The following is a 27907-nucleotide window of genomic DNA, read 5'->3' on the forward strand; positions in this document are numbered from 1 at the left end:
CTGTGCACCTACCTTGGATCCAAGGTGAGCGTAAGGTGCGGGAGGTGAACATCACGTGAAGGACTGTGCCCTGGCCACAGGCGGGAGCACTAACACCGAGGTGCAGGTTTATGAGCTCTCAATGCATCTCAATATAACATGTGCAACTCATGGCAACCAGTACGACCGTATCGAAGTTGCCTAACTCATAACTGTAGTCATGCTATAACGCAATCGATTCAACTAGTACCATAAACTCACCTGAACTTACCTGGGTGTCCTGAGTTCACCTTTGCACGTGAAAGCATTCCCAATAATTATATGCAAGTAATATACATATGGATATATCATGATGCAATCTACTACTCAACCATGTCGTAGCATTTTCAATTATAAACAATATAGTGTGAAGTGTACAATCAATAACGCCCTACTCCCAAACTACTTATTTTCAAGGATAATTATTCATGACAACCCAATTAACACTAATTTAACTAACTAATTCATAAAACTAAAACTTGCCTTAACCAATTTCCTTCGCATTACTCAATTTCCCAAGCAAGGCTTTTGTCTCAAATATTTTATGGCTGCATCTAACGTCTCGTTAGACTGCCTACGTACCCTAAACAGGGATCAAGCCATTCGTAGTTCACATAGTACTTCAAGCATTCACAATAATTATAAATGAAAGTAATATGCCTAATCAATTTAAAGGTGTCGATAGAACTCTCAATAATATGTACGATAAAAAGGAAAAAATACACTCACCTGGAGTCCACGCTATGATTCTCTAGCGCACGCATCGAGGCGTCCTAAATGATTGGTCCCTGCCATGAAGTCCAAAAGTGGACGGAAGATGGTCAATTTTGCCCACGAAGCCGGCGGATGCCTAAAACTTCCCGACGTCGATTCGTCGTCTACGGTGGTCCAACGGGGTCAAGGTTGGTTGGGTTTTGCTCCTGGGATGATGGGCTACAAAGCCCAAGTGGTGGCATCGGCCATTGCTTTGCCGATTTGCCGGAAAATCGAAAAGGGTGGCCGGAGCACCATTGATTTTCGTCAACTTTTGTGGCTTCAAACCTCCACATCCCATGGTTAATCAAGGTGGTTCTTGGGTGGATTTTGTAGAGGGGAATGAGAGCTTCAAGATGGTGGTGGTGGCATCGAAAAACTCCACCGGAGTTGGCCGGAATCGGCCTTGAAAAATGGGTGGTCGCGAGTGGGAAAAGCTGCGATTTTTTTTTTTTTTTTTTTATCTTTTTCTTTCTTTCCTTTTTCTGATTGGGCTTCACCTTAAATAACCAATTTCTGATTGGGGATTTAATTTAATTAACACTAAACCTTGAATAACCAATTTCGAACGTCCGTAACTATACCGTTATAATCCGGACTTGCAAACGGCTTTCGCCTATGCGTTCACATCCACGAGTATTACGAGAATATGTTAAAAGAATAAGTTATACGTCTCTCTAGACGATAGTCAACAGAAGTCAAAGTCCTTGCCTCTAGGGCAATTTCGTAAATTCACACTTTTAAAATAAAATAAAAACGTAAAATTTGGAACGGGTTGTCACATATGTATAATAAGATATCATTGTGAAAAAATATCTACAAATTAACTCAATAAAATTTGAGAAAAAACCGAAAAATAATAAAATTATAGAAGAAATTGTACTATAATGAATTTCTTTTCCTCAAATACAACAGGAGGTTAAGTTCGCCACCAACTGAAAAAACAAACAAGCTCCGTCCCTGTTTGTATGAACAAAAAGTATTTTTATTAATAAAGTTCATTTGAATCAACTCTGCCATACTATCTTTTCTAATCGACATATATATATATATATATGTTAGGAATGAAAGGGAAAGTTAATATATATATATATTTTATGTGCATGGAAATTCACGTTTGTATAAACACCATTAAATAATTTTCACGAGGCATATTAAAAAATAATAAAAATAAAAATATTCTTGCAAGGCACATGGGATGGTCGATCAAGTCATATTTCAAAATTATAGTAAACAAAAGTGATTAGTTCAAGTGACTACGTATACTACTGTGGCCTGTGGGCATTATTTTTTAACCTAATGGACATGTTTCGGTAATAAAAAACTAAAATACTATAACACATCACTAGACTAACATGTATTTAATTTATGCTTTATGTTTTAGGTAGCTAACTCAACTGCTGCCTTCAAAACCTCCTATTCTATTAACCAATAATAAATGACCAACAAGATCCTGGTTCTTACCTCCCTTCTACTTTCTCGTCATTTATTTGTTTTCCCTTCATGCATTCACCTGTCGCCCACCCCACGCCCTTTCTATAATTTGGCTCACATGCATGCAATGCAAGCTGATGCAGTAGTGCTTATTATTCCACTACTAAAATACGTGGATAATTTTTTTTTTTTAAACAAACGAAATTATTTATGTTAAGGAGATGGGGTGGAGGAGTCCGAGCCATAAGCTCTAAGGGAAAGAAGGGTGAGGTTAATAAATGTTTCATCTAGGAATTTGTGTGGTGAAGATGTTTTCAAACTAGTGGCAAAATGTTTTATCATGGGCACATTCTTGATGGTCTTGGCAGCACACTGATTACATTGGTGCTTAAAGTGCAAAACCCCTTCTCTATGGCCCAATTCAGCCCAATTTCTCTGGGTAACTAACACCATCTACAAATGTATCACAAAAACACTAAGGGGTATAAGAGTAGGCCAAGTCTTACAATCTCAAGCCTTATAATAGGTTTGCCATAATAATGCGGTTCAACATTGATTTTAACGAAAATCAAATATAAAATCTTTTACTTACAAACGAAGAAAAATACAATCAGACCGTAATAGTAAGTGGCAATAGATCAATGTATTTTATATGTGTTTTCAACTTTTCATGATTTAACATTTTGTAATCCTGTGAAAGTAAGAGACACGAAGCAATAAAAGTTTCAACTGTAATGAAACAAGTGCCAAAAATATTTGCATGGAGAAGTCTCGGAAGAAGAGATTCCTCTCTCTCAACTACAAGCAGCCTAGCCCAAGTTCCAGGCAACGGATTAACCCTGGCCCATTCACAAAAGGGTGTTAGAAAATGATCTGGGTCATCAAGCCCATACTGCCCAAATATTGATATAGATGATCTGTTCCAAATTACCATGGAAATCATGAACTTGAACTATGACCTTGGAACCCAACACGACCAAAGACATGACCGCAGCTCTTGAAATTGAACCGATCCTCTCCGGATCTTTGTTTGGAATCTAAGGACTTAGAGATTCACGCCGTTGAAAAGACAGAGAGATCTGAACTCTTAATTTGTGTAAGATGGCTCAGTGGGATGAACTAATGAAAACCGCATGATTTAAAATGAGTAGCCGGAATCTAAAAGTCCGTCGGCTCTGGACGCGTAGATCCAACGAACTTACCTGCATAAGCATGATGAGCTCAGAAGATGTGTGTTTTAGCAATGTTTTTGTTGTAGTTATTGTTTCTATCCAATTGTACATGTTGTTATTTGTACCTAAATATGGTGCGCATAAGGTTTGCTTACCTGCCCTCACGGTGGAACGACTGGACCTCAATATTTGTACAGATGCCCTAACTGATCCCCACTTTGCAAGTCAAGCATATATATATAGCACCTTAAACTCGAACAAGTTGCGCCATGCAATTGTAATTTTAATTACTAATTGAAAAACTGAGGAAGAAGATGGCTAAAACCTCAATGTCAATCTGCCTTTCTGTGCTCTTGGTTTTTTTCATCGTCTTTGCAGTTGCAGGTAAGAAAAGACAAGTCTTTAAATGTATTGGAAACACTAATTGCCATGGGGTGTGTAATTCTGCCTGTTATAATACGGGTGGAAGATATATTTGATATGTTTCACTTTTTAAGTATATTAATAAATAGCAAATACACGTGTTATAATTTGAGTGGAACAGTAACACTGTGTGGACACACGAAGCATTTGAGAAACAAAGTGGGGAAACCCTATTTCTCAAGAGTAAAAATTAACTCTAATTTTCTATCTTAATGATGATGGTTTTATGAGTTTATATAGCACCCAAGTACTTCTTGTTAAAGAGATGTAACTTTTCATCTGTAAGTATACATCATTTGACAAAGGAATGCACCTAAATAACATAACATTTCTAAGAAATATGGTTAACATTGTTTTTTATTCAATTATTAAAATTACATATTACAATATTTTATATTATAATATATAATTTCCAACAATGACGTTGTGAAGAAGTCAGCAATATTGTCTGGAATTGGATTGCTTAACTTCAATCTCATGTCGCTTGACTGATGTGATGTAAATGCAATATGTCTTGGCGTTGACTTCGTTATGTATCATGTTTTGGTCTAGTCGATATTATCTACACTAAGAGGGAAGGGATGGGCTAAGCCCCACAATAGGCTAGTAATAATGTGGTTTAAATACGTCTTTGACAAAAATCGAACCTAAAACCTCTCACTTACAAGAAAAGAAAACTATTATTAAACCGTAGTACTAAATAATCTTCCTTTAATATATTTAACTTAGGGTAATAACATCAACTGCAATAAAAAACTAAAATACTGTAACACCTCACAAGATTAACATGTATTTAATTTATGCTTTATGTTTTAGGTGGCTATCTCAACTGCTGCCTTCAAAACCTCCCATTCTATTAACCTATAATAAATGACCAACAAGATCCTGGTTCTTCCCTCCCTTCTACTTTCTCGTCATTTATTTGTTTTTCCCTTTATGCATTCACCTGTCGTCCACCCCACCCCCTTTATATAATATGGCTCACATGCATGCATGGAAATTCAATCTAATGCAAGCGGGATATATATCATATATGGGGAGCGATGGAGGGAGGGAGGGAGGGAGAGAGAGAGAGAGGTCCAGCTGGGCATGGGCATCTCCACCTGCCGGCCTGATGCATGCTGATGCAGTAGTGCTTATTATTCCACTACTAAAATACGTCGATAATATTAACATCAACGAAACCTCCTATCCCAACCATCACGCCTTAACCCACGTTACTTGTAAAAGTCTAAACAAATATATTAAGAGATAAGAGAGATCTAAAATTCAAAATATGTAGGCCCCGAGTCTTGAAACTAAAAACAAAAAGGAGCAACGGAGTAAATGATAAATTTCTAGAAAAAATACATTGGCAATAGCACGTCAACGTATTTTATACGAGTTTTCAACTTTTCATGATTCAACTTCTTGTAATCTTGTGAAAGTGAGGCACAAAGCCGTATTAGTTTCAGCTGTAATGAAACAAGTGCCAACAATTTTTGCATGCAGAAGTCTCGCAAGAAGAGATTCCTCTCTCACAACCTCAAGCAGCCCAGCCCAAGTTCCAGGCAACGGTTTAACCCCTAGCCCATTCAAGCCTACACTGCCCAAAAATTGATATGGATGATCTGTTCCAAAGTGCCACGGAAATCATGAACTTGAACTATGTCCTTGGAACCCAACACGACCAAAGACATGACCAGAGCTCTTGAAATTGAACCGATTCTCTCCTAATCTTTGTGTCCAGAGTCCAAGGATCCAGAGATTCGAGTCGTTAAAAAGAGAGAGATCCAAACCTTTAATATGTGTTAGATGGGCCAATGTAATGGACTAATGAAGAAAGCAGGTTTTAAAATGAATAGTTCAAATCCAAATGTCCGTCGGCTCTGGACACATAGATCCAACGAACTAACCTACATAAGCATGATGAGAGGAGAAGATGTGTGTTTTAGCAATGTTTCTGTTGTAGTTGTTGTTTCTATCCAATTGTACATGTTATTTGTACCTAAATATGGTGCACATAGGTTTGCTCACCTGCCACACTGTGGAACGAGTGGACCTCAATATTTCTACAGATGCCCTAACTGATCCCCCCCTTTGCAAGTCAAGCATGTATATTCAGCCCCTAAAACTCGAACAAGTTGTGCCATGCAATTGTAAATTTTATTACTAATTGAAAAGCTGAGGAAGAAGATGGCTAAAACCTCAAAAAAAATCTGCCTTTCTGTGCTCTTTGTTTTGTTCATCGTCTTTGCAGTTGCAAGTAAGAATATAGACAAGTTTTTACGTGTATCGAAAACACCACTTGCCATATGGTGTGTAATTTCTATTGTTATAGTACAGGTGGAAGACATAGTTGATATGTCTCACTTTCAAAGTGTACTGATAAATAGCAAATACACATGGTATCATTTAAGTGGAACAATAACATTGTATGGACACCGAAAAATCTCTTGTAATGAAAATGGTCATCGATTGACTTCTTTTCTTTTTATTTCGATCTTTTACTTATGACTGTTTATGTTTCTTGCACAATGCAGATAGCGAGCTTATAGGATGCCGTGATTGGTCTTATAGTAGTACATGGCAGGGTTCATGCTTGTGGAGTCCAAACTGCAACAAGGCACGCACATAACGGGAAGGTGCGACTGCTGGAGCCTGCTTACTTTTCAAATGTGTTTGCTATGACGGTTAAGGTGCAAGGCAGCCTCCCTGAACACTAGCTACATGCACTAGGAATACTCCAAAACTGCATTCATTTTCAACGTATATACATGGATCCATATGTGTTTGTGAATGATTTAGTCTCTGTACTATGTATATTATTCGCCAAAGTTATATACAAATAACGCTTACTCGTATAATAAATTAAATGATGTAAAAGTTCGAGACTTTTTAGATACAGTGTTGTTTATTTATAGATGTTGTGTATGTACATTATATTATATTATCAAGCGTCTGTGGGTTTATTTTGGTTGGCGCATGGGACCATGGAGCGTTAGCTAATTATAACTTACTCACTAAACAATGAATCCGACAATTAAAATTCATTAGAAAAATAAAAAGTACAAAACTTACTCAGTAAACAATGTATGTGACAATTAAAATTCATTAGGAAAAAAATTATAACTTACTCATTAAACAATGAATCCGGCAATTAAAATTCATTAGAAAAAAAAGTACAAAACTTTAATGTGCGTTTTGTTGGAATTATCTCAATTTCATGTTGTACTGAACACGCATAGACAGAATGGTTTTTTCTTCTCTACGTGGTGCAAAATAGGAGAGATTTTTTAGTCTGCTGGGAACACGACTCGATACGCCAAATGTAATAATACAATTGATTGGAAACTTGAAAAGAAAGTTTTTTTCAACTAATTATACTACAACACTTTGTACACGTGTCGTGTTCCGACACACTGAAAAATTTCTTCAAAAATAGAGTGTCAAGAGCCGGGGGGAGGTAAACAGAGATATAATTGGAAGGCTAATTGACATTATAATTGCACTCTAACCTATTTTTGCACTTAGGTTGTTAATGGAAAATGACCTAATTAACCTAAGCTAAAGAACAAACTAATTATTCTCACTTTACCCACCCACTTAAACCCACAACACGCTAAACCCTAGAACATCTACTCTCCTTATCTCACACATATTTAGATACCTACACCAGTTTTGCCTTACATGTTTTTTGCAAAGAAGAAACAAAACATCGATCCTTCAAACAAATATATTCTCAGTAGGTACATCCTTACTATAAAAAGATATTGATTATTAGGGGCGATCTATTATGGGCACGGGCATCAAGGGAACCAAGACTAGGGATGACAATATAAGGACTTAAAACAAGAACGTTAAAATTGCGATATAAAAAACCAATCACGCAACGTTATATGAATGAGTTAAAATATTATATATTACAATACCTATATATTTCATAGTCAAAATATCATATATTACAATATATATATATATATATATATTTATATATTGTTGTAGGGCCTAATTATCTGACGAGTTATAGAGAGATTGAGAGAGGTGTGGCAAGCATAGAGAGAATTTAGAAAATTCAGAGGTATGATTTCTCATCCCACTGAGCTTTTATTATAGTAGTAAGAAGGTAAATTCCTTATCCAATAGATATTATAACCTAAACATGATACTATCTAAAACATATGGTAGAATCTCATAAAGATTGACTAGGATTTACATAATCACATTCCTACTAAATTAGGACTGCAACACTCTCCCTTGAGCGTGTATATATTACTAAGTAAATGGCGCATCACGTCTTCAACGATGAACTAAGTTCAGTTGATGAAGTTGTCGACTCAATTAGTGAATGTGAGTCTCAAATCAACGAGAGAATGCATAAAAATGTAAAACTCTCAAAACCTTGTTATGGTAAAACTCAGTATAAGAGAAAAACCTATGGACTAAGAGAAACGTGAGAAGTTTGTATTAAGTTAAAACTAATGTATTAAGTCAAAACTATACGCCATTTGGATGAAAGTAGAATGCTCACAAAGGTATGACCATCTCATGATGGGTGTCTCGTTAAAATCTAGTTAGGTAACAAAAATCTAGTGGGAAAAATGCTTCTAATCGTAGGAAAAAGAGTACATTAAGATCAAGTGAGTATACTTCTGCATACTCCCTTGAGTTTGACAAAACTTCCAAATGAGAATCGCAAGCATCGCACCAATTCCTCAGACAAGCTTCTGGAAGGTAGCCTTCGGCAATGACATCGTGAAGAGGTCAGCAAGATTGTTTGGAATCAAATTGCTTGACTTTAATCTCCTGATGGGTTGCTGATGTGATGTAGATGCAATATGTCTTGGCGTTGACTTCGTTGATGTATCATGTCTTGGTCTAATCGATACATGTGACGTTGTCTTCCCAGATCATCACTAGGACTCAACAATAGATGAAAACATCAGATACTTCGAATATGCTCAACAAGTGCTCTCAACCATGTCTCATGTGTGGCATAGTGAAGTGTGGTGAGTCTTGGAATGATTCGAATATTTCGCAACCAAGACTATATCGTGGACCTCCAAGATATCGCGATATCCAAAATGGTAAAGACTTAATCATTTGAGAACGTACCTTGTGCAGATTAGATACCTGCATCAACATAACAAACAACGCAAGCATCACACTATAACCTACAAAAGAAATGTTGTTTAGCAATATTTCTGTTGTAGTTGTTGTTTCTATCGAATTGTACATGTTTGTTTGTACCTAAATAAGGTGCACAATAGGTTTGCTTACCTGCCCACACGGTGGAACGAGTGGACCTCAATATTTCTACGGATGCTCTAACTGATCCCCCAATTCCAAGTGAAGCATATATATACAGCACCTAAAACTCAAACAAGTTGTGCCGTGCAATTGTAATTTTAATTACTAATTGAAAAGTTGAGGAAGAAGATGGCTAAAACCTCAAAATCAATCTCCCTTTCTGTGCTCTTTGTTTTGTTCATCGTCTTTGCAGTTGCAGGTAAAAATAGACAAGTTTTTATGTGTATTGGAAACACCACTTGCCATATGGTGTGTAATTCCACTTGTTATAGTACGGATGAAATATATAATTGATATAGTCTCACTTTCAAAGTGTACTGATAAATAGCAAATATATGTCTCACTTTTACTTATGACTGTATATGTTTCTTGCACAATGCAGATAGCGAGCTTATAGGATGCCGTGATTGGTCTTATAGTAGCACATGGCAGGGTTCATGCTTGTGGAGTCCAAATTGCAACAAGGCATGCACAGAACGGGAAGGTGCGACTGCCGGAGCCTGCTTACTTTTCAAATGCGTTTGCTATGATGGTAAAGGTTGTCCGCAAGGCCGCCTCCCTAAACACTAGCTACATGCACTAGAAATACTCCAAAACTGCATTCATTTTCAACGTATACGTACATTGTACATATACATGGATCCATATGTGTTTGTGAATGATTTAGTCTTTGTACTATGTATATTATTCGCCAAAGTTTTATACAAATAATGCTTACTCGTACAATAAATTAAATGATGGAAAAATTTGAGAGTTTTTAGATACGATATTGTTTATTTATAGATGTTGTGTTAAGTACATTATATTATGAAGTGTCTCTGTGTGTGTGGGTGGGGGGAATCATGGAGCATTAGCTAATTATAACTTACTTACAAAACAGTGAAACCGACAATTAAAATTCATTAGAAAAAATTATAAAGCGTCCGTGTGTTGTGTTTTTGGGTGGAGGGGTGGATGGAACCATGGAGCATTAGCTAAGTATAACTAACTTACAAAACAATGAAACCGACAATTAAAATTCATTATAAAAAAAAAGTACAAAACTTTAATGTGCGTTTTGTTGGGATTATCTCATATTCATGTTGTGCTGAACAGGCGTAGGTACAATGATTTTTTCTTTTCTATGTGGTGCAAAATAGGAGAGATTTTTTAGCGTGCAGAAATACGGCTCGATACGTCAAATATATTAATACAATTAGTTGGAAACTTGAAAAGAAAGTTTTTTCAACTAATTATGTGCACAATGTCATATTCCCGACGTTGAAAAATTTCTTCAAAAATAAGAGTGTCAAGAGCGAGGGGGGGAAAATTGGAAGGCTAATTGACATTATAATTGCACTCTAACGTATTTGTGCACTTAATTTTTTAATGAAAAATCCATCTGTTGACGAACAAACCAAAGTGACCAAATTAACCTAAGCTAAAGAACAAACTAATTAATCTAACTTTATCCACTCACTTAAACCCACAACACACTAAACCCCAGAACATCTTCTCTCCTTATCTCACACGTATTTAGATAGCTACACCAGTTTTGGCTTACATGTTTTTTGCAATGAAAAAACAAAACGCCGATCCTTCAAAGAAATATATATTCATTGGGGGTTTTACGCCTGCAGATAAGATTCCTTGATTATTTTTCTCAAATAGCTACATCCTTACGAAAGAAAAATATATGGATTATTATGGGCGTTGAACACAGATCCTCTTCGGATTTAGGAAATCTGAGCTTAAGGATCAAATGATCTGGCCGTTGAAATTTGATCTAACAGACTACAATTATTATAACTTTTATAGAGGTCTCTTGTTTGTAGTTGTTGGATCAAATTTAAACGGTCCGGATCATATTTCCCCAGATACAGAGAGGATCTGGGTTCATGGGCGATCATTTGTCAATCATTTGTGGGCCCAGGCATTAGGTATCGTTTGGTATGTAGACGGGACGAGACAGGACGGGATGGAACGGAATGAAACGAACGGAACGGGACGAGACAGGACAGAACGGACGAGACAGGACAGAACGGAACGGAGCGGGAGCAAAGATGCCCTCGGATGGAAACGAGGAAGAAGAAGGAGACGGAGAGGTTATAATTTTGTGTTCCACGGATGTGGAACGAGTCGTTCCAGGGGGGTGAGGCGGAACGAAAATTCACCCAAAACTCGTCCCGTGGAACAGCTCGTTCCACCCATTTTAGGTGCACCAAACGTAGGACGGAAGGCCTTGTCCCACTCTGTTCCGTCCCGTCCCGTCCCACGTACCAAACGGTACCTTAAGGAACCTAGACTAGGAATGACAACTTAAGGACTTATCTAAAACAAGGACGTTAAAATAACGGTGTAAAGATCAATCATGTATTGTTGTGAAGGAGCCAAGTAAAAACATTTCTAGTATTAATAACATTTTTATTCTACAAATAAGAACCAACTATGGTGTTTGATATTTTGTAATTTTATGTGCGACAAAATTAGCTTTACGATAGATAGGTTTTTATGAATGTGGTAGAAAGAATTGTCATGTAACATATGTCATCCAATAAAGTCTTCAAGGGCTAATATGTATCACATCTCTCAAAAAAATGCAATGGATATTTAATTTTAAGTCTCCTTCAACATATAGACATCCTTGTAGGTTTGCTGGACAGCAAGCACGAGAGCATTTCTAATCACCTTTTCAAGCTTTCTAGTGCCAGTAGTTAAGGTGTTTCCAAAGTAAAACTACTACTGATATCTTAAAATTGTTTTAAACAATGTGAACCTCGACACTCATATTTAAATTCCTTAACTTATAACTCTGATAAGATTATAATATAGATAGATTATAGAGTAGGATCAAATTTATAGCGATTTAAAGGAGGGTATTAATTTGTCGATTTTTTTTTTCTTGTCACGCATGACATGTCAATTGTAATATCTCACATTGTTCAGGGGAGTGGATCCTCACCTTATATGTATATTCTCATCTCTACCTAGCACGAGACCTTTTGGGAGCTCACTAGCTTCGGGTTCCATCGGAACTCCGAAGTTAATAGAGTAGCACGCGAGAGCAATCCCATGATTCATGCTATGTTGGAGTTGAGCCTGGGATGTGGTGGGGGTCCGAACCAGGATGTGACAATTTGGTATCAGAGCCAATCCCTGGCTGGAAGTGTGCCAACGAGGACGTCGGGCCCCTAAGGGGGGTGGATTGTAACATCCCACATCGCCCAAGGGAGTGCCTTATATGTATATTCTCATCTCTACCTATCACAAGGCCTTTTGAGAGCTCACTAGCTTTGGGTTCCATCGGAACTCCGAAGTTAAGCGAGTGGCGCGCGAGAACAATCCCATGATAGGTGACCCATTGAGAAATTCTCGTCTGAGTTCTCAGAAACAAAACCGTGAGGACGTGAAACGAACAATATCGTGTTATGGTGGAATCGAGCCGGAATGTGATGGGAGCCCAGACGGGAATATGACATTAATTGTTTGATTTGCAAAATTCATTAAATAATAATGATTGATTAATGCCATAATGCCATAATTACATCTATTTACATGACATCAATATGATTGTGATGTTTGCTACATAATTGCTAATTGCCTGATTTAATAAACTAAAATATTTTTCTCACGTGGCTCACATCTTAGTAATATTATATTTTATTTGTGTCCGGTAAATAATTTAGAGAAATTATATTCACATACTTCAAATAACTTATTCCATATCTTTTTAATTTTTTAATATTTTCTATACACCACTAAAACTTGATAAAAAATATTAAAAAATTAAAAGAGTGTAGAAGAAGTAATTTGAGATGTGTGAATATAATCTCCCATAATTTAACATATTTATTAACGAATTTTGACACTAAGAGAAAGTGAAATGCAAGTTGAATGTCAAGAATTAAAAATATGAAATTGTTATTAGTATTTTAAAAATATCATTTGGTATTCTAAATTTTCTACAATTAAAAAGAAAAATACATTTACAATGAATATAGAATAAGATTTTTAGAATACTAATAACAGTTTTCTAAAAAAACAAAGAATTTTAAGCATGTGTTTCGTAAAAAATGGAAAAAATAAAAAATAAAAAAAGTGAGAGGGATGGCGATTGGCGAGAAGGAAAGAAACAGAACACGCCATCAAAATCAAATAGTCCGTCCGTTAGATTCCTCACGCTTTTCCTCAATCCTTTCTCTTTTGCAAAACGCGGGACCCACTCTCTGTTCCATCGAAACTTCTCGATTTTTTTCCCCCCCAAAACGCAAAAACGCCCGGACATTTCGTCTTTCCAACCCTTCCTCGTGGTTGACTTGCGCGACAATCCCCGCGAGGGCAATAACGTCATTTCGGTCACTCCCCGCGCATATGAAATGGACCAACTTCTCATTTGTTGGTTTTTGTGGATTTTGAGAGAGATAGAGGGTAGAAGAAAGCGAGGAGGAATTTGAGTCGAGTTTTCTCGTTGATTTGTGCGTTTGCTCCCGATTCCTCCAATGGAAAGAGGCGGTGGTAGCGGTGGATACAGAGGAAGGGGAATGGGAAGAGGGAGAGGCAGTGATGGTGGTGGTGGTGGTGGAAGGGGTGATCAGGGCGGGTATGGCAGAGGAAATGGAGGGAGCGGTGGAGGAGGTGGAGGAGAGAGAGGAAGAGGCGGTCATGGTGGCGAGCCACAGTTCCACCACCATCAGCCACAACAGCAGCAAGGACAGCCGAACCAGAATCGGAGTCAGCAAGCGAGGCCTAATCCATGGATTACTCCCGCTCCTGCCAGAGTATGGGGCCCCAGAGCGCCTGCTCCGCCTGCATCTCTGGCCGGACCGGCCCCGAACATCTCTCCTGCTCCTGGTATGAGTTTTTCTTCTTTCTTTTCATTCGAGGTCCTTTTTCAGATACAATTACAAGTAATTAGTAACTGTGATGGAAGACTGAAGCATAGTTAATTTGGAGAGTAAGCCATTGCAATTTTGATCTGATATAGTTTCTGTTTGGGTTTTTCACTGGTATGTGTAGTGTTTGTTATGACATATAATGCTTTAGTAATAAATTGTATGCTTGTTGCTTATCTACTTTGATTCAACTGACCCATAGGGAGCGGTTTTGCGGTACGTTTGGTTCGAGCATTTGATTGATTTTTATTAAGAAATGTTCCATCTTTGCTATATACATTGGATAAACAATTTGATTTGGAGTCCAGTTTTCGGAAACATATTGTTTTGTATGAGTGGAAAAATTGTTTGTCAGAGTTGTGCAGTTTTGGCTTACTGACTCTGCATTTGTTCTGTGGATCTTTTGCTGCGGTTAGTCCAGTTATTTGAATTTGCATGAATAATTTGTTGGTGATATACCTTTTGTTTGCTATGTTTTCTGCACAGATAATCTTGTTCCGGCAATGCAATCAATGGCAATTTCAAGACAGACTCCCGCTTCATCTTCTTTAGACAAGGCGGCCAATCTTGTCCCAGTAAAACGGCCTGATAATGGGGGCACAAAAGCTATCCGAACTGCTAGGCTTCGCACTAATCATTTTAATCTCTCGTTCAATCCTGAAAGTATTATAATGCACTATGATGTTGATGTTAAACCGGAACACCCTGCTAAGAATGGCCGTCCTGTGAAGATATCAAAGTCTGAACTTTCTGCAATCAGGAACAAGTTATTCTCTGATGATCCTTCGAAATTTCCCTTGTTAAGTACTGCATATGATGGTGAAAAGAACATTTTCAGTGCAGTGCCGTTGCCCACTGGATCATTTAAGGTGGAGATTCCTGAGGAAGAAGGCACACGGTTTAGTTCGTACATTTTTACTATAAAGCTTGCGAAGGAGCTCCAGCTTCGCAAGTTGAAGGAGTACCTAAGCGGTCAGCTGTTGGATATCCCTCGTAATATATTGCAGAGTATGGATTTGGTTATGAAAGAGAATCCAGCTAGACGCATGATTGCTGTTGGGCGAAACTTTTACCCCACTGAATCTGATCCAAACGATGACCTTGGATATGGTGTTGCTGCCTTCAGAGGTTTTCAGCATAGCTTGAAGCTCACGTCCCAGGGTCCTACCTTGTGTCTCGATTACTCAGTCTTGGCATTTCATAAGCGCATGTCAGTTACAGAATTTCTCCAAGAGCAGATAAGGGGTTTTACATTAAATAATTTCAAGAGGTTTAGGAGGGAGGTTGAGGATGTATTGAAGGGATTGAAAGTTACTGTGACTCACCGGAAAACCAAGCAAACGTACATCATCATGGGGCTGACTGATAAGAATGCAGGAGAAATTACATTTGATGCTGTAGACATAGATGGCCAGATTCCACCAAGGAAAGTTAGACTTCCTGATTATTTCAGGGACAAATACAGAGAGATTCAGTACAAAAACATTCCGTGCTTGGATTTAGGGAAAAATGGTAAAAGGAATGATACACCAATGGAGTTCTGTGTCTTAGTTGAGGGGCAAAGGTATCCAAAGGAATCTTTGGGCAAAGAAGCAGCCATCATGCTGAAGAACATCTCATTGCCTTCACCAAGAGATAGACAGAACATGATATCGAACATGGTACGATCAAAAGATGGACCTTCCGGGTAAGTGAATTTCTGTTCCTCGTTTTTCTAGTAAATTAGACTTTAATCACCTTCTACTGTTCATTTGAATTTTCGTGAACTCAGTATTCCTCGTGCATGGAAGATTTTGAACTAGTGTATATGATTTTAGTTAGTACGTAGTTGCTTCTCTGAAAGTGAGAAGTGCGAACTCTTATTCTGTTTTAGGGAAATCTAAGCATATAGAATCATAAACATCTTTTTACATGAACAATGCTCATAATATGGCGATAGTCATTACCATTTTGAGTAACTTAATTCGGCAGTGATTAAGATCCTGATTATTTTGTTATTGGCAGTGGTGGCATCATTCAGAATTTTGGATTTGAGGTCAACCAGAATATGACACCAGTGACAGGGCGTGTGATTGTCCCACCTGAGTTGAAGTTGGGTGCTTCTGATGGCAAGGTGATTAAGGTGACTGTTGACGGAGAGAAATGTCAATGGAATCTGGTTGGGAAGACTCTCTTGGAAGGAAAACCAATCAAGTGCTGGGCCGTACTTGACTTCAGCAGTTCTGATCGTTTCAAACTGGACCCTAACCAGTTCATCCCAAAGCTCATCGCTCGGTGCAACAGACTGGGAATCAGAATGGGAGAGCCTGTTTTGTATGAAACCACTTCAATGAGGCCATTCTCTAGTGTTCAGATGCTTCGTCCGCTGCTTGAAAGCGTTAATGAAAAGGCTAAAAAAGAAGGCAATGGCTACTTGCAGTTACTTGTTTGTGTAATGTCTAAAAGAGACCCTGGTTACAAGCATCTGAAGTGGATTGCTGAGACTCAAATCGGTATAGTGACGCAATGCTGCTTGTCAAATATGGCCAACAAAGCAAATGACCAGTACCTTGCAAATCTTGCACTCAAGATCAATGCCAAGCTTGGAGGCAGTAATGTAGAGCTAAATGATCGGCTCCCCCTTGTAGGGAATGCAGGCCATGTTATGTTTGTGGGGGCCGATGTCAATCATCCTGCTGCGCGAAACACAAGTCCATCAATTGCAGCAGTTGTTGCCACTTTAAACTGGCCTGCTGCGAATCGTTATGCTGCACGAGTTCGATCCCAGTACCATCGTGTGGAGAAGATAATGAATTTTGGAGACATGTGTCTGGACCTTGTTGAATCTTATGAGCGATTGAGTAAAGTCAAGCCAGAGAAAATTATTATCTTCCGTGATGGAGTTAGTGAGGGCCAGTTTGATATGGTTCTCAATGAAGAGTTGCTAGATCTGGAGATGGCTTTCGAAAGTATAAAATACCATCCAACCATCACACTTATTGTTGCCCAGAAGCGGCACCATACTCGTCTATTTCTGGAGAATCCAAGGGATGGGGGTTATGCAGGCAACATATCACCGGGAACTGTTGTGGACACAACAATCGTGCACCCGTTTGAGTTTGACTTCTATCTTTGCAGTCATTATGGAGCCCTTGGAACAAGCAAACCCACGCACTACCATGTTCTTCGGGATGATCATCGGTTTACTTCAGATCAATTACAGAAGCTTATATATGACTTGTGCTTCACCTTTGCAAGATGTACAAAACCTGTATCATTGGTCCCACCGGTGTACTACGCTGACCTCGTGGCATATAGGGGGCGATTATACTACGAGAGTACGGAGGGACAGTCTCCAGCTTCGGTATCCTCCTCGTCCTCGTCCTCGACATATTCACCGCTGTCAGTGGCTTCTCTTGATCAAAGGTTCTGCAAATTGCACGCGGACTTGGAAAACATGATGTTTTTCGTGTGAAGGCCAAAGCATGATCCCGTAGTCTCTTTTTTTGTGGAGCAGGAAGGTTATGGTTCCGTAAGTTGGCAAACCCATTCGCATTTCCAACCTCCTGAAAAGGAGTTTGTGCGTGAATCTAATAGGTTTCTGTGTCGTAATGTTATGTTTAGCGTTTTCTCTACTTCATACGTTCTGTGCTCATATGTCGTTTCGAATCATTTTGTGGATCTAAATCAGTGGTAAGTCCTGGTTATGAATGTGGGTTTGATGTATCATTTTAAAGTTGTGAAAGTAAGAATGTTGGATGACATATATATTTGTGGGAATGGAAAGTTAATCTGGCTGTTAACATCGTGTTTTCGTTACAATGAATTTCTTTTTAATTTATGTTATTTTTTTAGCAGTATTATTTACGTATAATATTAGAATTGCGAAAGGAAAATATTCTTTATTTACTTCCCACTTGTTTTTAGCTACAATCGATATCAATGGTGTTTTGAAGTGCATACTAAAAAAAAAAAATTGATTCTTTTAATGAAGTTTGGGGGTAAAATCGGGATTATCCAGACTCATTTCGCCCCTTTGAATAGAGGATATAGTAATTTCTCTTGGATTTATCAGTCTAACACCAGAGCGACTGGGTTTCCCACTAAAAACCCCGAACCTTTCCAACGGTCTTCTCGGCGGTTGACCCTTCGCGACCAAGGTAATTGAGCAAGGGCAAGATCGTCATTCAATCTGCACCATCGCATATAAGAAGAAAAAGAAAAATGGAGTGAAATTCGAGGCCACTTTTTCTCTCGATTTTTTGAGTTCACTCCCGATTTTCCAATGGAAAGCAGCGGCGGCGACGATTGGCGAAAAGGAAGATGGAGAGACAGAGACGGCGATGAAAGAGGGAGTGGCGGAGACAATGAGACAGGAAGAGGCAGTTGGGGAAGTTATGGCGGTTCCAGGGGTGGTGGTGGTAGAGGGTCCCAGTACCACCGTCAACAACCACCGCAGGAGCAGCGTGATAACAAGTGGGGCCGTCCGGGGAGACCTTCTCCATGGAGCGGTAGGCCCAACAGAGCGTGGGTGTCCACAGCGCCCTCCCCTGCATCTCCAGCCCTAGCGAACTCTCCTACTTCCCCTCCTCCTCCTGGTATGGATCCTCTAGAACTAATTGCATTTTTTTTAATCCCTAATTTTAATCTGATTAAGTTTTCCTGTTTGAGTTGTATGTGTTACACTTGTATGTATAAAATGAGAATGTGGTGATATAATGTTTATTTAGTGATTACAATAAGCCTGTTTGCAATCGCTTCTCAAGAAAGCACTTTATCTCATAAGAGCTTTTACTAGAATCGTTTTTATTAGAAGTACGTTAATTTTTTTTAATATAAATCCAATTGCTTTTGGCCACTTAGTACTAGTGAGTGAGAAGTTTTAAGTTCGATTCTCTCCAAAGATGAATTCGAACTAAATTACTGTGGCTTGCCCATTGTGAGGTTTAGCCCACTCAAAAAAAAAAATCCAATTGCTTTTGAAGCTTTTCCAAGTGCTTTTGCAACTCAAAAGCGTTTTTATAACAAGTTTTTCTGCCAAATTTTGTCGAAAAAAAAGTTAAAGGCGCTTCCGAACATTGAACTGGGCATTTGGTTGATTTTACTGAGAGTTTTTGCATAAATATGTTCACAGTGGAAAAAATGCGTTTCAGTAGTCTAGCATTTTTTTAGTTTGCATAAACAGTCACCACTGAGGATAACACATAATGTTTTGTTTATTTTTCTACATAGATACTTTTGTCCCTCGATTACGATCTCTGGAAATTTCAAAACAGACGCCTCCTTCATCTTCTTCGGACAATGCAGACAAGAATCTCTCAGCAAAACGGCCAGACAATGGAGGCACAAAAGCTATCCAAACTGTTATGCTTCGTTCTAATCATTTTAATATCTCGTTCAATCCTGAGAGTATCATAATGCACTACGGTGTTGATGTCAAATCAGAGACCCCTGCTCCTAATCATATGAAAATTTCCAAGTCTGAGCTTTCTGCAATCAGGAAGAAGTTATCCTCTGATAAACCTATGGACTTTCCCTTGTCAAGTACTGCATACGATGGTGAAAAGAACATATTCAGTGCAGTGCAGTTGCCCACAGGATCATTTAAGGTAGAGGTTCCTGATGAAGAAGACACGCGGTTTACTACATACATATTTACTATAAAGTTAGTAAACGAGCTTAAGCTTTGCAAGTTGAAGGAGTACTTGAGTGGCCACTTATTGTCTATCCCTCGTGATATATTACACGGTATGGATTTGGTGATGAAAGAGAATCCAAGTATGCGCTTGATTGCTGTTGGGCGAAACTATTACCCTGTGGATTCTAGTCTCAACGATGACCTTGGACATGGTATTTCTGCATCTAGAGGGTTTCAAGATTCTGTAAGGCTCACTTCCCAAGGTCCTTCCCTGTGTCTTGACTACTCAGTCCTGGCATTTTATAAGCGCTTGCCAGTTATAGATTTTCTTCAAGAGCAGATTAGGGGTTTTACTTTAAATAATTTCGAGAGGTTTAGGAGAGAGGCTGAGCGTGTGTTGAGAGGACTGAAAGTAACTGTGATGCACCGTAAAACCAAGCAAAAGTACATCATCAAGGGGCTGACTGATAAGAATGCAGGAGATATTGCATTTTATGATGTAGACATAGACGGCCAGTTTCCACCAAGGAAAGTTAGACTTGTCGATTATTTCAGGGAAAGATACAAGGAAATCCAGCATACAGACATTCCTTGCTTGGATTTGGGGAAAAATGGTAGAAGGAACGATACACCTATGGAGTTCTGTGTGTTAGCTGAGGGGCAAAAGTATTCAAAGGAGCGCTTGGACAGAGAAGCAGCCATGATGCTGAGGAGTAGGTCATTGGCTCAACCGCGTGATAGACAGAGGAAGATATGTGACATTATACAGTCTGACGATGGACCCTGTGGGTAAGTAAATTTATGTTCTCTCTTGTGGTTTGTGAATCCCATTTTGCTAAACTTGCACAGTTAGCAGGCAGTTGGTTTCTCTGAAGGTTGAAACCAGTATTCTGTTTGATTCTTATATATATGGCGATAGTTATAACCATTGTCAGTAAAGTAATCCTGTATAAAAACTGCTGTCATTATTAAGTATATGATCCTGTGTTATTGGCAGTGGTGGCATAATCGAAAATTTTGGAATTGAAGTTAACAAGAATATGACACCAGTAACAGGGCGTGTCATTGGCCCACCAGAATTGAAGTTCGGTGCTTCTGATGGCAAGGTGAATAAGGTAACAGTTGACAGAGAGAAATGCAACTGGAATCTGATTGGAAAGTCTGTAATGGAAGGAAAACCAATCAATCGCTGGGCTTTACTTGACTTCACCCGTCATGATCGATTTGTACTGAACCACGGATTCATCCCAAAGCTCATCAATCGGTGCAATGAGCTGGGAATCAGAATGGAAGAGCCTCTTTCATACCAAGGCACTACAATGAGACCATTCTCTAGTGTTCAGATGCTTCGCCAGGTACTTGAAAGTGTTAATGAAGAGGTACACAAGAAAGGAAAAGGCTACTTGCAATTAATTATTTGTGTAATGCCTAGAAGAGATCCTGGTTACAAGTATCTGAAGTGGATCTCTGAGACTCAAATTGGTATAGTGACGCAGTGCTGCTTGTCAAATATGGCCAACAAAGCAAATGAAAAGTATCTTGGAAACCTTGCACTTAAGATTAATGCAAAGCTTGGAGGTAGTAATGTAGAACTAATTGATCGGCTCCCCCTCTTTGGGGATGCAGGCCATGTTATGTTTGTGGGGGCTGATGTCAATCATCCTGCTGCGCAAAACAAAAAAGGTCCATCAATTGCAGCTGTTGTTGCCACTGTAAACTGGCCTGCTTTGAATCGTTATGCTGCACGAGTTCGACCCCAGCAACACCGTAGTGAAAGGATATTGAGTTTTGGAGACATGTGCCTGGAGCTTGTTGAAACTTATGAGCGATTGAATAAAGTCAAGCCAGACAAAATTGTTGTCTTCCGTGATGGAGTCAGCGAGGGCCAGTTTGATATGGTTCTAAATGAAGAGTTACTAGATATGAAGAGGGCTTTTGGATGTAAAAAATACTATCCTACCATCACACTTATTGTTGCTCAAAAGCGGCACCATACTCGTTTGTTTCTAGAGAATGTGAAGGATGGGAGTCCAACATGCAATGTGTTACCGGGAACTGTTGTGGATACAACAATCGTGCACCCGTTTGAGTTTGACTTTTATCTTTGCAGTCATTATGGAGCCCTCGGAACAAGCAAACCCACACACTACTATGTTCTTTGGGATGAGCATAGGTTTACCTCAGACCAATTGCAGAAGCTCATTTATGACTTGTGCTTCACCTTAGCAAGGTGTACTAAACCTGTAGCTTTGGTACCACCGGTATACTATGCTGACCTTGTTGCATACAGAGGGCGGTTATACCATGAGAGTATCGAGCGACAGTCTCGAGATTCAGTATCTTCTTCCTCCTCCTATTCTTCATCATCATCAGCAGCAGCAGCAGCGGCATTGGCATCGTCACCACACTCAGTGGCTTCTCTAGACGGAAAGTTTTATAAATTGCATGCTGACCTGGAAAACATTATGTTTTTCATATGAAGTTCGACGCTCGTTCCTATGATCTCTTTTTTGTGGAACAGGACGGATATGGTTCTGTAAGTTGGCAAACCAGGACGCAATTCCAACTTCCTGAAAAAGAGTTTGTGCGTGAATCTAATGGTTTTTTTAATCGAAATGGTATGTTAAGCATTTTCATTGTAGTTAGTATGTTAGTTCTTGTGTGTTCTTTAGTGGTTCCAAATCGTTTTGAGCACTTGTGTTTCTTTCTTGTGTGTGATATGTATGAATCGAGTCGAAATGGTACAAAACACGGAAGGTTTAAATTAGAAGTAGACTCCAGACACCATTGTCCTTGCTGTCCTTTCTGCTCATAAATTGAATGCTGCGAGTTTCAGTTTTGTGTAGAGTTTATAAATAGGAAGGAAATACACTGTTGGGGCAATTTTTGGATTATTTACAAACACAATATATGTTGGGAAATGATTTCCGCACTCCTGTCTACTTGTTTTCCTTGATTCTTCTTTGAATATTTCTATCCAAATGCTAAAAATCTACAAGGGTGTGTAGGTGGAGAAAAAAGTTGTGTAGAAATCACTTCCATATATGTCTACAAAATTTGTAATTACCTTTGCATCGAAAGATATCTAAAAGTTTATGGCTCCCCTCCCTCTAGATTTTTGCCTGCATGTATGCTGCAAGTGTTTTTACTTGTGGTCCTTTCCTTGGTTTCCTTAGATTCCTGGCATGTGATGGTTGGCCAATTCTTGGGGCTCTGTTAGGACCACAAAAAATGTGCAGGTTATCTGCAGACATATGAACTTGGAAGGGATTTGCTGTTTCTACTGGAGAGATTCCCCTCTTATTATGTATAAGGACAATGGGAGAGAAACATGTCATGATCAGGGACTAAATTTGGATATATTTGTTGATTAGGGGGGAGATTCTAGTTCTGTTTCTATTTGTGCAAACTTATCAACAAGGGCACAAGTGTGGAAGTTACTTCTGTCATTGGTTGCACTTGTTTGTGCTAGATTTCTTTGAGTGGATTGAAACGACAGGTCATTCTGGGCGGTGGCCCAAATTCTTAAATCATTGTGGGACTTGAGGTATTTGGGTGGTGAGTGAAAAGGTTTTGGGTATACGTGGAGATGGCAGGTTCAAACTTTGAGATTGGGATGTTGGTTATTTTTGCTACTTGTTTGGGAGATATTTTTGCAATTAGACGTCTGTATATAAGTGGATTGATGGTACTTGCATTTGGTGACGGTTTGGGTTAAATTATTGCGTTTGTAACGTTGTCTGTATATAAGTGGATTGAACAGATTTCGCAACTTCTCCGCCTAGGTTCATTCCGGCGAGGTCAGGTCAAGACCCGTCAAGTTTGGAATTCCTAGTTGTATCAGGCTGTGTCCTCATAATTTTTTGTTTGGATAAATAATCTTTTTCCCCTCAAATATGCTGCACTATACAAAAATAGCCATTTTTGGAAGAAAGAGAACCATTACAAGCAAACATGTGAACGCGCATACACACACCAACAAAGAAAAAAGGAAGCTGCCTCCAAGGAAGTTTCACTAATTTGGAACAAATTTAGGTCTCGCGGTGGAGAAAGACTTGGGCGTCACCGAGAGTATATCCTTGCGTGAGTATATCACTCATCGTGTGACCTTCGCTAACATGCAATAATCCCCCTCACAGTGAAGCCCTTAGTTGCTTGTGATGATTGAAATAAGCTCATTTGCCGTCCATGTCACTAAGGACAGGTTCTGAAGTTTCCTAAGCAACTCTTTTCCCACTGATGATAGCATAGGGACGTTTTCATGAACTGAAATTTTTCACAACACAAATAAATAAATTAATTAATCAATCAAATTATTTAACTTTGAATTTTGGAAAGACGTACCTGAACTTTTTGCTAGATTCAGCAATGTATATGAAGCAAGCACTCTTTCCTCCACATCTCTGTCATAATTCAGTGATTCTAGCAGCTGAGGCACAAGAACTGAGCATGCCATGGACCCTAAATCTTCATCTCCGACTGCGTCGACAAACCTACTCATCCATGACACCGTCACGAGGCTCGATCGCGCTAAACTCGGGATGCCATTAGCCATGGAATCCGAAAGGGCCACGAGTAGTTTCCTGTTGCCGTTTTTGAACAAAACAGTGGCTGTTTTCCTTTGCCAATTTTCCGTTGCTGCTTCGTCTTCGTTCTGATTTTTCGGATCGCATAAAAATGGTGCCATTATTTGTTTGTTTTTCGAAAAATTTCAGCTGGTTTGGGGTAGTAGAAAGCTTACCGAGTGCGCAAAACCATCCACAACATTTTCTTTGAAGTGAAATGAATTTCTTGGCCAGTGACTGTAACCGGCTTGTTGTAAAAGCCCCTGTTCTGTTGATGCCTCGCCGGTATAAGAAAACCGGCCTCCCAACATTAAGAGAGCTCTTGACGATCGTTGCTGGACTTTTTTGCTGCATGTTCGACTGCTTAAAGCTTCTACGATTGCTTCAATGGCTTCTTCTCTATATACACTGCTCCTGAAAGGGTCTCCCTGCAACAAAACTGCTACTCCATATGGGAACTATTCAAGATATATATTAAAACCCTAGGGCAAAGATTTAAGTACTTATCTGAACAGTTTGGTTGCCAGAAGTTGAAATGAGTTTAGAAAGATTTTACAATTTCTACGAGAAAGTTGCGTAATCACAAAGGATGGATTTACCATAAGATCAAGCTGAAGTAAAACGACGGCAATCAACAGGCGTTCTTCAAGTGGAGCTCTCTGCAGATAGACCAACAAAATCTGCATTGTGTTAATGCCACGGGATCCTTCTTTCAGTCCATTTAGGATTTCAGTGATTTTTGTTCTTCTGCGAAAAATCATTCAGTTGCTCAAAATGTGAAAAGAAGATATAAAACGTACAAGAAAAATGAAAAGAGTTCAAAACAAATCCATACCTACTAAGGCATAGCATTTCGATCAGTAAAGCGATTGCAGAGCCAGTAGAGTTCTTGCCATTTCCAAGTACAATGAGTTCAAGAAGAGAAGCCTTGTTGAGAAAATCAGCCAAGTAATTTCGACAGCTTCCATCAGCTCGAACACAATGTGCAATGACTGAAGCAATGTTGTTCCTCTCATGAGTTTCCCCTCTCTCGATTTTTGTCACCAGAAGGCTCAACCCTCCAAGAGAAACTACCTCTCTTGCATTCTCCAAGTTTCGGTCTTCATCAAAACCGGTAAGAAGCTGGTTTAAAAGGTACAACGCCGCCACTTGAGGACTGCAACGAACTGTGAATAGTGTCTGCAACTGATCTCCAAACTCTAGTACTCGAAGGACTAGTGCCACCCATTCGACAGATATCATCTGTTTTGCCTTTGGCTTCAACAAGTAAAGCAGAATTGCAGCTTTCAAAAATAGACCATTACTTTTTAGAAGTCTCATAAGAAACTCAAGCTGTGGATCCGAGTTCAGTATGATCTGTCTAATCATCTCGTTTCTCGCTACCAATTCAGCTAAAACCGAGATTACTAATTCCAAAATTTCGTCATTACTAGAAACAAACAACACCTCCAGCATTCCCTGAATAACAGGTGGATTTGATAGCTCAACCTCAATGACAGGATCACCATGGGAGTCCAACCAAGCCTTGGTAATCACACGAATTGCACTTTCGCAATCGCTTAGATTATCGGAGGAGTAGATGGTGCTAATAGCCCGGCTTAAGTTGCTTAGAGGTGGAAGATGGGAGTTATCTTGGTTACGGATTGAATTGTTCTTGACTATGAGATTCTTGCTCACCAAGCATTCTGTTGGTTCATTCTGGCATCTAAAGAATCCAAAATGGCCCGTCTTCTGTGTCTCCGACTCAGGCCATAGCGCAATTACTGGATTTCTATGATTTTCGCTTGATGACCTTCTCCGACTAGACCTTTCTCCACTCTGACAAAATCAGAAAGCGGTGACAATGTGAATTCTCCCTGCAACATTCAATTACTTACGAAAAATGAATGCAGTAAAGAACTGAGATGAAGACAGATTCACTCACATGAACATAACCGATATGGTTGTAATTATCTTCATCTACACACAACTTTTCCACCTCATCTAGACCCCAAGCATCGTTTAAAACTCCATTTCGCTGATTGAGCTCCACAGATGTTCGCTCAGGCGTGGGGCCAAACACAGCGTGGTATCTTCAGTGATTTCCGAAGCCATCAAACAAGATACACAATTACAGCACAAACTACAAATCAAATATACTTTCAAAATGTTTTGCAAAAGTGATTCAAACGTTTTCATGTATTAGTACTACTTACAAATTTTTGTTGAGCGAGGAATGTGAAGTGTAAGAATCCGATGATCTCCTTCTCGATGATCTGCAACTGCGTATCGAAGAAGGCAAAGGTATAGTAGGAGGAACAGGAGGGGCCTCAGCCCCAACTTGAAGCCACTCTTTGTAGTACAAAGCAAACTTTGTAGTTCCCATATCCATTTGTTCATCGTACGCTCTTGCCACGGCTTTCATTTTCTTCTCCTTCTCACCGTCATCTGAGCTCGAAAGAACATCCATTTCCCTGGCATACCAAATCTTCACATGTAAAAGATGTGGAAGAAAGAAATGCTCCCAAAGATCAGGAAGAAAATGCGTTCGTGCCGAACTCGCCGAATCACAGAACACTTGAAGCAAGTGCCTCGCCGAAAGCCGGTCATTTTTCTCAATCTTGTGAACAATCGACAAGTAGAGCTGAGCACAGGCAGAGAGATGAGAACTGCTAGATTTTGCGGAACCAACAACGTTCAAAACCCGAATCGTATTCTTCACTTTTTTCGTCCTAACTTCCTTACTTTCCGACCATTGATCTTCCACCAACTTCTCAACACTTTCAATACCCAGTTCCAAGTTTCCCAACATCCCATTATCCAGATCCTTTTTCTTTCTCACCAAGCAAGACCTGCACTTTTCGCGGATTGTTTCCCGAAAACCCTCATCCTTCACGTACCTCCCAACGTAACCGCTAAGTATCGAAACCACAGCTCTAGTGGTAACTTCATCAATGGCGGCAGGCTCACCATCCATCGAACTCTCCGAAACCAATGACTTGGAATTCGACCTCTCCGAAGTAGTACTCACCCTTCTCGACGACCCTTTTCGCGTCCGAGCCTTGTGGTGCGAAAAATCGTAACTTTTTCGATCCTGGCAGATGTGCACAGGCAGAAATAGAGCCGTAAGTTCATCTCTCTCTCTGTACATCAATGGTTTCTGGCCTTTCGGGTACTTATTTTTTTCGAGTCCGACTCGTTCTTGGCTGAGCAGTTCCTTCAAGGAAGCCATTTTTCGGAGGATGATTGGATTTGGGGATGGAGGAAATAAGTGTTAGTGTAAAGGTTCTTCTGCACTGACATCCCACAAAACCAGAAGATACAAAAAAGACAGCTATGTTAGCCATTACAAGGGAAAAAGCCGAAAGATGGTTACAGAGATGAGGACAAAGACTGGACCGGAGTCTTGCCTGATTCCGTTTTAACGTGTTAACCGTTGGGTAATGTTAGGACGACTAAATTTATAGATAAAATTTTAGAAACTAAATGATATAAAAGTTGATAATTGGTTTATTGCTTAAACGTTGATAAACGTCCTAATTCTTATTGGTGACATATCATTTAGTTTGTAAATTTTATCTACAAATTTAATTTTCCTAGTATTATCCTTTTACTGTTTAATATACGGTCGGGATCTGAACCGGTTTGAACTTGGACCGGGATGAGTTTTTTTGGATAGGAAGATCAAAGATGGTTTATATTATTTTAACAAGATATGACGAATAAAAAATATTCTAATTTATTAGGGCAGAGATTTGAACTTAGGTACAAAGAGGCAAGGGCAAT

The 27907-nt window shown here is 39.2% G+C and overlaps 3 protein-coding genes and 1 long non-coding RNA gene across 5 annotated transcripts; 2 read left to right on the top strand and 2 right to left on the bottom strand.

The window, feature by feature from the left end:
* Positions 1-2829: 2829 nt before the first annotated feature.
* LOC125472611 lies at positions 2830-3810 on the bottom strand. Its single transcript, XR_007254528.1, has 2 exons — positions 3533-3810; positions 2830-3407 (listed from the first exon to the last, which is right to left on the bottom strand). It is a non-coding gene; the product is annotated as an uncharacterized LOC125472611 (long non-coding RNA).
* A 9528-nt stretch (positions 3811-13338) lies between these two features.
* LOC103945132 (protein argonaute 2-like) lies at positions 13339-17742 on the top strand. Its single transcript, XM_048573668.1, has 3 exons — positions 13339-13919; positions 14447-15647; positions 15965-17742. Exons 1-3 carry the CDS (start codon positions 13568-13570, stop codon positions 17412-17414), a joined length of 3003 nt encoding a protein of 1000 aa, XP_048429625.1. The 5' UTR covers positions 13339-13567; the 3' UTR covers positions 17415-17742.
* Positions 17743-18030: 288 nt separating this feature from the next.
* LOC103945131 (protein argonaute 2) lies at positions 18031-22416 on the top strand. Its single transcript, XM_009355654.3, has 3 exons — positions 18031-18537; positions 19172-20366; positions 20575-22416. Exons 1-3 carry the CDS (start codon positions 18225-18227, stop codon positions 22055-22057), a joined length of 2991 nt encoding a protein of 996 aa, XP_009353929.2. The 5' UTR covers positions 18031-18224; the 3' UTR covers positions 22058-22416.
* Positions 22417-23425: 1009 nt separating this feature from the next.
* LOC103945129 (putative E3 ubiquitin-protein ligase LIN) lies at positions 23426-27445 on the bottom strand. Of its 2 annotated transcripts, none has more exons than XM_009355653.3 (7): positions 26338-27445; positions 26067-26214; positions 24978-25960; positions 24742-24889; positions 24319-24570; positions 23922-24231; positions 23426-23843 (listed from the first exon to the last, which is right to left on the bottom strand). In XM_009355653.3, the coding sequence occupies exons 1-7, from the start codon at positions 27351-27353 to the stop codon at positions 23725-23727; spliced, it is 2976 nt and encodes a 991-aa protein (XP_009353928.2). In that variant the 5' UTR covers positions 27354-27445; the 3' UTR covers positions 23426-23724. The 2 variants fall into 2 exon arrangements, with proteins under 2 accessions (XP_009353928.2, XP_048429640.1); XM_048573683.1 differs by having other exon boundaries at positions 24319-24600.
* Positions 27446-27907: the final 462 nt, after the last annotated feature.

This window comes from the organism of the source record quoted next, unplaced genomic scaffold (assembly GCF_019419815.1).
Source record: "Pyrus x bretschneideri cultivar Hongxiangsu unplaced genomic scaffold, Pyrus_bretschneideri_v1 Contig7, whole genome shotgun sequence".
NCBI lineage: Eukaryota > Viridiplantae > Streptophyta > Magnoliopsida > Rosales > Rosaceae > Pyrus > Pyrus x bretschneideri.

Bases quoted from the DNA above. Each gene is read 5' to 3' on its own strand.
- LOC103945132 (XM_048573668.1), top strand. From the start codon at position 13,568: ATGGAAAGAGGCGGTGGTAGCGGTGGATACAGAGGAAGGGGAATGGGA. The intron at 13,920-14,446 runs GTATGAGTTTTT...TTTTCTGCACAG, and splicing joins GAACATCTCTCCTGCTCCTG to ATAATCTTGTTCCGGCAATG. The intron at 15,648-15,964 runs GTAAGTGAATTT...TGTTATTGGCAG, and splicing joins TCAAAAGATGGACCTTCCGG to TGGTGGCATCATTCAGAATT.
- LOC103945131 (XM_009355654.3), top strand. From the start codon at position 18,225: ATGGAAAGCAGCGGCGGCGACGATTGGCGAAAAGGAAGATGGAGAGAC. The intron at 18,538-19,171 runs GTATGGATCCTC...TTTTCTACATAG, and splicing joins TACTTCCCCTCCTCCTCCTG to ATACTTTTGTCCCTCGATTA. The intron at 20,367-20,574 runs GTAAGTAAATTT...TGTTATTGGCAG, and splicing joins TCTGACGATGGACCCTGTGG to TGGTGGCATAATCGAAAATT.
- LOC103945129 (XM_048573683.1), bottom strand. From the start codon at position 27,353: ATGGCTTCCTTGAAGGAACTGCTCAGCCAAGAACGAGTCGGACTCGAA. The intron at 24,890-24,977 runs GTATGGATTTGT...GATTTTTCGCAG, and splicing joins GAAATGCTATGCCTTAGTAG to AAGAACAAAAATCACTGAAA. The intron at 24,601-24,741 runs GTAAATCCATCC...TATCTTGAATAG, and splicing joins TACTTCAGCTTGATCTTATG to TTCCCATATGGAGTAGCAGT.